Genomic DNA, 8,472 nt, shown 5'->3' with positions numbered 1-8,472 from the left:
CGTGGATTGGTGTGAAGGGTTTAGCCAAGTTGTTGCCCGAGAGGAGGCGAATTGATTAATGAGCCAAAGCCACTTAATCGCTTTAGACACTGCGATCATCAAGGAGTCATGGCCGTGTGTACGCTTCCACGACTCCGCGGCCCTAGTGTTGCTGCAACTATTGAAGGTGAGGCGAGGAAGGTGGAGGAGCTTGAGTAGAAGGAAGAAAAAAGAGATGTGATTGAATTTTATGAGTCTGTCTTCAGAAAGTTTCCTGGCACCATTGATTTATCTTTTCTGTAAAAGGTGATGTATCGACTTATGCAGGATTGGGTCCAGAACATATGTTGTATTGTAAGACATTTTGTACAATAACTTGTACGCTATGTCACCAATTAGGACACATCATTGACAGCCTCTCTGTGTCCCAAGTTGGGGGCAGTTCTTATCCCAGATGGTGCAGCTGATTTGCATTCAAGACGTTGAGGACTTTGACTTAAATTACTACTTCGAGGATAATCGACTGTTTCTTGCGGTAGTGAGTTGCTAGAAAGTATGTCTATACCTTTCCGAAGGTCGCAAAGTTCTTTACCGTCGTGCAGTTCAAGTATCAGTGAAATACGCTTGCTTTCTCTTCCGTATCGTTCTCGTTGAGTGCATTAGGTGTTCATTTCCTGATCTTTTAACTTTTGCACAGGTGCAGTTTTCTTCTGATTTGCATGCAAGTATTGAAGGTGTTGATCAAGTGCAATCCTCAAGGGAGCGAGACTTAGTGCGATGCGCGCCTGACGCTATAGTCTGGGCTAGCTCTGAGTGAACTTGTTTCACTCGGTAGCGAATCGTCTCCACTGGTCTCAATAACCTTGGGTTTTGTCATATTGATTTACTGCAATCAATATTTTGCTGCTATTGTTCATGTGATTTGCACAGTACTAATATACTATCTTTTGTATACACAGATACCTGTCAGTCTTCGCACATCAATTTTGTGCCAACATCAAGAGATGCTGTCGGACCGGTACTCAATGTGCGGTCTCTTATCGATCAGCAACGCTCTTCAAACTAGGGATTTTATCACCCCAGCCATGTTGCGGCCTATTTTGGCTCGGTTGGTAGAGGTGAGCCCAAGTGTGGATCATGGACATCCACGCTACGGTGCCTACACTATGGATGCGTTGCAGAAGGGCTTGCAGAAGCGGCGGAAACAGCTGATTTACCTGAACACAAAGTCGGGGCTCAAGAGCAGATCCAAGCGACCTGCCTCCATCGTGCGGAGTCGAAAATCGGCTCTGCTGGTTATAGGTAGGCGGCCTGGGCAACGAGCAGGTACATGGCATTGTATCGCTCGTGCCTGGGTTGGTAACAAGTTTGTGTTCATCGATTCCGACACCTATCACTTCTTCCCTAACCGGGAGGAGCTTTTGACAAGTTTCTTTGAGACAGTAGATGGTGTGTACTCAATTGAGGACATTCCTCCTGCTAATCTTTAAGATTTAAATAATACGTATTTACTTTTAACAAAACTTGTTGCTGTATAAATTTTACATATCGATTAGTATTTTTCTTTTCCTTTTTTTCTTTTTCTTATTTTTGTATATGTGTCTTACATAGTGACCCTCTTAGATTTATAAAAAGGGGTTTTGATAGTGCTTTTGTAAAAATGTCTGCTACCATTTCTTTGGTGTTGCAGTACATAATTTCAAATTCTTTTCGCTCTACTTTTTCTTGTACAAAGTGATACCGAATGTCAATGTGCTTGCTTCTGCCATGCAGTTCTGGGTTGTAGGAAAGTTTAATACAACTTTGATTGTCCTCAAATAGGGTGATAGCATGTGAGCTTTCGTGTTTAAGCTCTACTAAAAGAAGCTTTAAGAAAATAACTTCTTGCATGCAGTGACATAGGGCTATGTATTCTGCCTCTGTTGTGGACAGAACTACGGTGTGGTGCTTTCTCGATTGCCATGAAATTGGGCTTCCACACATATATGCGATATAGCCTCCCACAGATCGTCGTGTCTCTGGGCAATTGGCGTAGTCTGCGTCGGAGTATGCAGTGAGATAATGCTTTGACTTATACTGCTCTAGATTTTGCTTTCCACCAAGGGTGATGCCAAGATTGCGCGTACCGTTTAAGTACTTCAATCCTCTCTTAACGGCATTCCAGTGAGGTTTTCCTGGGTTCACCAGGAATTGACTGACTTCTCGTAGAAAATATGCGAGATCAGGTCTAGTTCCCATCATTAAGTACATGAAGCTACCAACTGCCTCTCTGTACGGGATCGCTTTCATCTCATGTTTTTCTTCTGGCGTTTGGGGGCACATGGCCTCCGTCAGCTTCACACTGGGATCAGCGGGTGTACCAACCGGGTGTGCATCAAGATGAGAGAAGCGATCCAGGACTTTGGTAGCGTACTTCTCTTGGTGGATGAAAATGGTTCGGTCCGTACGGTTGCGTATGATTGACCAGCCTAAGATGTATTGAGCTTCACCGAGATCAGACATTTTGAAGCGCTGCTTGAGAGCGTTCTTTATGTTGTTAATGATATCAAGCGTAGTGGCTATGATGAGGAGGTCGTCCACATAGACTAGAATGTAGCATGTAGCTCCATCCACAACTCCAATGAAAACGCATTGGTCTTTGATGAGTTTGTGGAATTTCATGGTGAGAAGAAAAGAGCACAAGGTAAGATACCAGATCCGAGGTGCCTGCTTGAGACCATATAGGCTCTTCAAAAGCTTGCAGACTAAGTGCTCTTTTCCACGAACAGTAAACCCTTCAGGTTGCAGCATGTAAATTTCCTCATCGAGGTATCCGTTCAGGAAAGCGGTTTTAACATCCATTTGATGGATCTCAAGGTCAAGGAGTGCTGCAATCGTCAGTAAAAGTCGCAGCACTTCCATGCGGATCACTGGAGAGAATATCTCATCGTAGTCAACGCCATACTTTTGCAAAAAACCTTTTATTACCAGGCGGGCTTTATAGCGCTCAATACTTCCGTCTCCATTGTATTTTACAACGAATACCCATCGACACTGTAGGGCCCTTCTCCCTGTCGGTAGTTTTGTGAGGACCCACGTTTTGTTGTCAATCAATGATTTGTATTCACAAATGGCTGCCTTCTCCCAGTGTTGTGCTTCTGGTAGTTTCTGGGATTCTAGGAACGGCTTTGGTTCAGATATGTGTCTGATAGCCAATAGAGCGTAGATATGAGTGAGGTGCTCTTTTCGTTCGTTAATGTCGAGTGGATCATCAAGTAGACACGAGTGTTCATCCTCGTTCTGAGCGTTCGTTTTGTGTTTGACTTTCTTCATCTTTACTACTACTTCCGCGGCAAGCGCATTGACGCTGCGTTTTAGTAGTGAGGCTATTGGAGGTAGCAATTGTGGTGTTGGTAGCGACGGTGATAGCGTCGGTGCGGGGCCATTTTGGACCGAGATTGCTGGTGTATTGAGGAATTCCAAGTGTGGGAACTCGTCTTCTCTAAACACAACATCCCTGCTGTAGATAACACGGTTTTCTTTCGTGTCAAGGAGTCTATATCCCTTTTTGTTTGATGGGAGTCCTAAGTACATGCACTTCTTAGCACGTGGTTCTAGTTTTGTGCGGTGTATCTCAGGGATGTGAGCGTACGCAGTACACCCAAACACTTTGATGTAGTGCGCGGATGGTTTTCGCTTGAACCATTTCTCGTATGGGGTGACCTTATCGGTTACCGAGCTGGGAGTAATGTTCAGAAGGTCAGCAACGTGTTTGACGCATTCTCCCCAAAGAACCTGCGGTAGGTTACCATCAATGAGGAAAGCCCTGGTTCGCTCGAGTAGTGTACGCATGCGCCTCTCTGCAACTCCATTTTGCTGGGGCGTGTACGCATTTGTAAATTGTGCGTGCGTATTGTACTTCTGAAAAATCATTTTTCCAAGTTTCTCATATTCTCGGGCATTGTCGCTTTGAAGATGTCTAACTTCTTCATCGTGTATGTTCTCATTGAACTGGAGTTCGCCTACATCAGCGCGAAAAACGTTTTGTGCTTTCTTGCGAATTCTTCATAGCATTCGTACAGCTCAGACTTTCGCTTGATGATGTAGATGAACATGTACCGTGAGTAGTCATCTATAAAGGTCAGAAAATATTGACACCCCGAGAGTGTGGGGACGGGTAATGGACCAGCCATATCAGAATGAACTTTTTCAAGAGGGAACTTTGCCCGTTCAACGGTACGTTTATTGAATGGGTTACGATGGGCCTTGGCGTATGTGCAGGAAGAGCAAAAGTAGTCTTTCTTGGAATCAAAGTCCTTCAGGCCCATGTCCATGACAGTGTTGGCTTTAGCCAGATCCTGCATAATGCGAAAGTTAGGATGACCCATTCGTTTATGCCAAAGTAAAACATTATCAGGCTTACCTGAAGTGGCCACATGGGCTACCTGACTTGAGGTTGCCGGGCTCGCTTGAAACTGGTAGAGTCGAGTCCCTTCACCAATTTTAGCTTCAAATTTGGTTCGGCTAGCGAAGAACAGAACGCACTTCTTGGCGTTAGGGAAGTTGATTTTGAAATCATCTTCGACGGCTTGGCGCACGGAGAGTAGGTTGAACTTCAGCTGGGGCGCATATAGCACGTTGGCCAAGGATATTTCTCGTTCCTTTCCCTTCGTGTCCTTGATTGTCATCTTGACATCACCAGTTCCTTTTATCGGAATCTGGTGATTGCCGCCGACAGTGATTGACTTGCCAGCACTTGGGATCAGCTTCTCAAACCACTTCGGATTGGACGTAACGTGGCGAGTGCAGCCTGAGTCGACAGTCCACACTGGGTCATGCTCCGCATCTTGGGCGGTGAGACTTACAGCCTCTGTTTCTTGTCTGAGGTCCAGAGTGGTGATGGCTATGATTCCATACTCGTTGTCGGAGTCGGTGTCCTTGCGGCGACCGTGGAATTTATTGTGACTCTTGGATTTTCCAGATGTATTCTTCTGGTTGCCGTTCTGGCTTCTGTTTCGATTGCTGTTCCGCTTGCTCTTGTAGTCATTCCGATTTTGGCTTCGTGACTTGCCGCCGAAACCGTCCTTGTAAGGATGCTGTCGAGCTTGATTGGACGAAGGTTTCAGCTTAAAGTTGGCGGGAAGCACCGTTCCTGCCTTTACCTGACCATTTTGTAGGAGGCGCTGTAGAACATAGCAGTCGACAGTATCGTAATTGGTGCGCAGGCAGTATGTACAGCTCATCGTTGAGATGAGAGCCTTGCTCTCTTGATAGGGAGCTTGAACCAAGGTTGGTTCAGGTGCTAAAGCCTGTAGGGCCTGCTCGTTTCGAGTTTCCCTCGATTCGGGTGTTCCTTGTTTGAGCGTGTAGCGGTTTTTCGCCAGTTCATGCTGCACCTTGGCCTCGATGTGACGCTTTAGCTCTTCGCAGGGAATGAATTTCCTGCTACCCTTCCAGACCGATAGTTGCTGCTTCCATTTTCCAGGTAGCGCATGGTACAAGTAGAGTGACTTCTGTTCGTCACTGAGCACACTGTTTGTGGCTTCGGAGGCAACCTTCATGGCAGATTCGATGTCAATTATGAACCCCGTAAGGTCTGAACCTTCTTCATACCTCAGTGCCATCAGGTATGATAGCACATGATACGGGTCGCCGTGGATGGCAGCACCTTCGTACTTGCTACAGATCGTCTGGAAGATCTCAAACGCAGTAGTCTTGTCCTTGACCATGAGAACATGTTGGTCATCGATGGTCTTGATAAGGAAAGCTTTTGCTTTTGCCTCGTTGAGTCGAAGCTTTTTCGAGCTCAGCCTCTGGCTTTTAGCCCTCAGCTTCTCTGCTCGCTTCAGTTCATCCCGCTTCTGAGCAGTGAATGACTGGATAACGGGGGGATTCTCCTGTCCCATTTCCACATCGCCGTCGTCTCCGGCTGTGGGTGCATCCGAACTTGCGGAGCTGGCATCAGAGGAGGACTCGCTCGGTGAGGAGCCCACTATTTCGTCGGCCTTGGGAGCACCGGCAGCATCAAGCGCGGCGGACATGTCGTTCATGTCGGACAGTGCCGGGTTGAGCTCTTCATCGGAGTCGAACTCGTAGTCGGAGTCACCGGTGTAGTCGATACGCTCGACGTAGCCGAGAAGGTTCTTTCCTTCGAGGGCGGCAGTGACGCGGGTCTTCCAGATGATGAAGTTCCGGCCATTGAGGCGCGGAAACTCGCGGTCGTCAGCGGTGGAGGCTTGCGTTGGGCTCATAACCTATTGAAGGTGAGGCGAGGAAGGTGGAGGAGCTTGAGTAGAAGGAAGAAAAAAGAGATGTGATTGAATTTTATGAGTCTGTCTTCAGAGAGTTTCCTGGCACCATTGATTTATCTTTCCTGTAAAAGGTGATGTATCGACTTATGCAGGATTGGGTCCAGAACATATTTTGTATGGTAAGACATTCTGTACAATAACTTGTACGCTATGTCACCAATTAGGACACATCATTGACAAGTTTGTCATTCCTGTGACTCTCAGACGCCATTCTGTTGCAGACAACCCTAATCGGCGCTGGCAGGACCTCTTTTTATGTATTTTGCCGTCTGAATGGAAACATAATCGCGATGCGAAACACTCTCTAAAATGCGAAGCCGTCCTACTACAAGGAATTGTGCCACAACTTGTAGACCAAAGGCTAAATGCTTGGTGGTATTGCATTCAGAAATTACGTGCGTACGATGGCAAGGGATGGAGAGGTGGATATTGCAGATGAGTACAGCCGAAACAAGCCAGGACTCGTGTCTATACGACGGTGAAGCCCCAAGCCAGCAAGTGCTGCAACAATGGAAGGGCGGCAGCGGAACGTGAAGAAATCTGAGCGGCGTTGACTATTGGTATCCCCTCGATTCTTGTTTGGCAGCCATCAACAGTGCTGCCAAGCACGTGGCTGGATTATTCAGATGTCGAAGTAGAAGAACCTTAAAACTAATTTGGAGGCGCTTGGCGGATATGCAGGGCTATTTCCGAATGGTGCCGCCACACTTTGGTTGACGAGTGAGGAATACTATTTAACCCTGAAAGCTAGATCGATAAACTTCAGCTTATGTCACTAAAACGCGGTTTGTGTATGACCATGACAACCTCTATTTTATGTTTGATACACCACTCTTAAGCCTTCCAACCACCACCAAGCATTTGCTTGTTGAGCTTGCTAGAAGTACAGCACCTCGTTCTCCAGCAGCAGCAATGGGTGCGCAGAAGAAGAAGGCTAAGTTTGTGGCAAAGGGTCTGCTGCAGCAGAAGATCAAACAGCGCAATGCCAAGAAGAAATTCCAGACCATGAAGGACAAGAAGCGCAACCGCTTCGAGCGCAACAGTGACGCGCCTAGCAAAAAGAAGCCGCGCAACGCTGCAGCCGATGGCGGCTCCGGAAAGAAAGATGAGCCGGACATGCTGGACGAGATGGACGTAGACGACTTCCTGAACGCCGATTTCCTCGACTCGGACAACGAGGAGATCGACGACGAGGTGGTCGACGATGCTGGCGATGACGACAGCAAGGCCAAGGTCAAACTGGAGAAGGACGACGACGACGTGGACGACGGTAGTAGCAGTGAAGAGGAGGACGAGAGTGCTCTTGATCCTCGCTTCATGACAGGCTCTATGGCTGGTGGAGATGACGACGACGACGAGGCTGAAGAAGAGGAGGATGCTGAACAGGAGCAGGAGTTAGAGGAGCAGAGCGCTGGCCGCACTGTCGTCACTATGGCCATCTTGCAGAAGGCCGAGAAGGAGTGCTTCGAGACCAAGTCGGTCTCTGGTTTGCGTCGTTTGATGAAGATCTTCAGTGACGCCTGTCGCTCCAGTGACGCTGCCGACTCCAGCAAGGAAGGCGAGATCACGTTTGACGTGCAGAGCAGCGCCGTGTACAACCGTCTGATGGTTAATGTGTTCCGTCAGACCCACGAGACATTAACCGCTCTGGTAGTACTCGAGTCTTCGTCCGAGGAAGACGCGAAGCTCAAAATTGACGACAAGAAGTGGAAGAAACACTCGCTCGTGATTCGTCGATTCTTCAGCTGCGCCTGCTACCTACTTGAGCAAACCACGGGCCAGGACATCCAGACGTTCGTGCTACGTGAGCTGGTGCACTACATCCCGTTCGTCGTGCCGTGTCCCAAGACGTCGCGGCGGATGCTCAAGGCGCTGCTCAAACTGTGGGCAAAGTCACTAAACGCCAATGTGTGCATGTTGGCCTTCGTCCGTATCCGTGACATGGCTCTGGCTGTGCCTTTCCCATTCTTGGAACTCTGTCTGAAGGGTATCTACGTGACGTACATGCGCAACACCAAGTTCACGAACGAGGTGACGCTACCCCACCACATCCTCATGGGCAACTGTGTGGTGGAGCTCTTTGGCCTGGACCTCAGTAGCTCGTACCAACACGCGTTCGTGTACATTCGGGAGCTGGCTATTGCTGTGCGTAAGACCATCACATCTCCAGGCCCAGATTCGTTCAAGGCTGTCCTCAACTGGC

The 8,472-nt window shown here is 48.0% G+C and overlaps 1 protein-coding gene across 1 annotated transcript; it reads left to right on the top strand.

Annotated features, from left to right (window-relative positions):
* Positions 1-7,181: 7,181 nt before the first annotated feature.
* PITG_18479 (uncharacterized protein) lies at positions 7,182-8,304 on the top strand (the record flags this gene model as incomplete). Its single annotated transcript, XM_002997558.1, has 3 exons — positions 7,182-7,529; positions 7,677-8,185; positions 8,289-8,304. The coding sequence occupies 3 exons, from the start codon at positions 7,182-7,184 to the stop codon at positions 8,302-8,304; spliced, it is 873 nt and encodes a 290-aa protein (XP_002997604.1).
* Between the last annotated feature and the right edge of the window lie 168 nt (positions 8,305-8,472).

The sequence above is a fragment of the Phytophthora infestans genome, genomic scaffold (assembly GCF_000142945.1).
Source record: "Phytophthora infestans T30-4 supercont1.69 genomic scaffold, whole genome shotgun sequence".
NCBI lineage: Eukaryota > Oomycota > Peronosporomycetes > Peronosporales > Peronosporaceae > Phytophthora > Phytophthora infestans.
The sequence above is the reverse complement of the archived record's forward strand: the minus strand, read 5'-3'. Positions and strand labels throughout refer to the sequence as shown.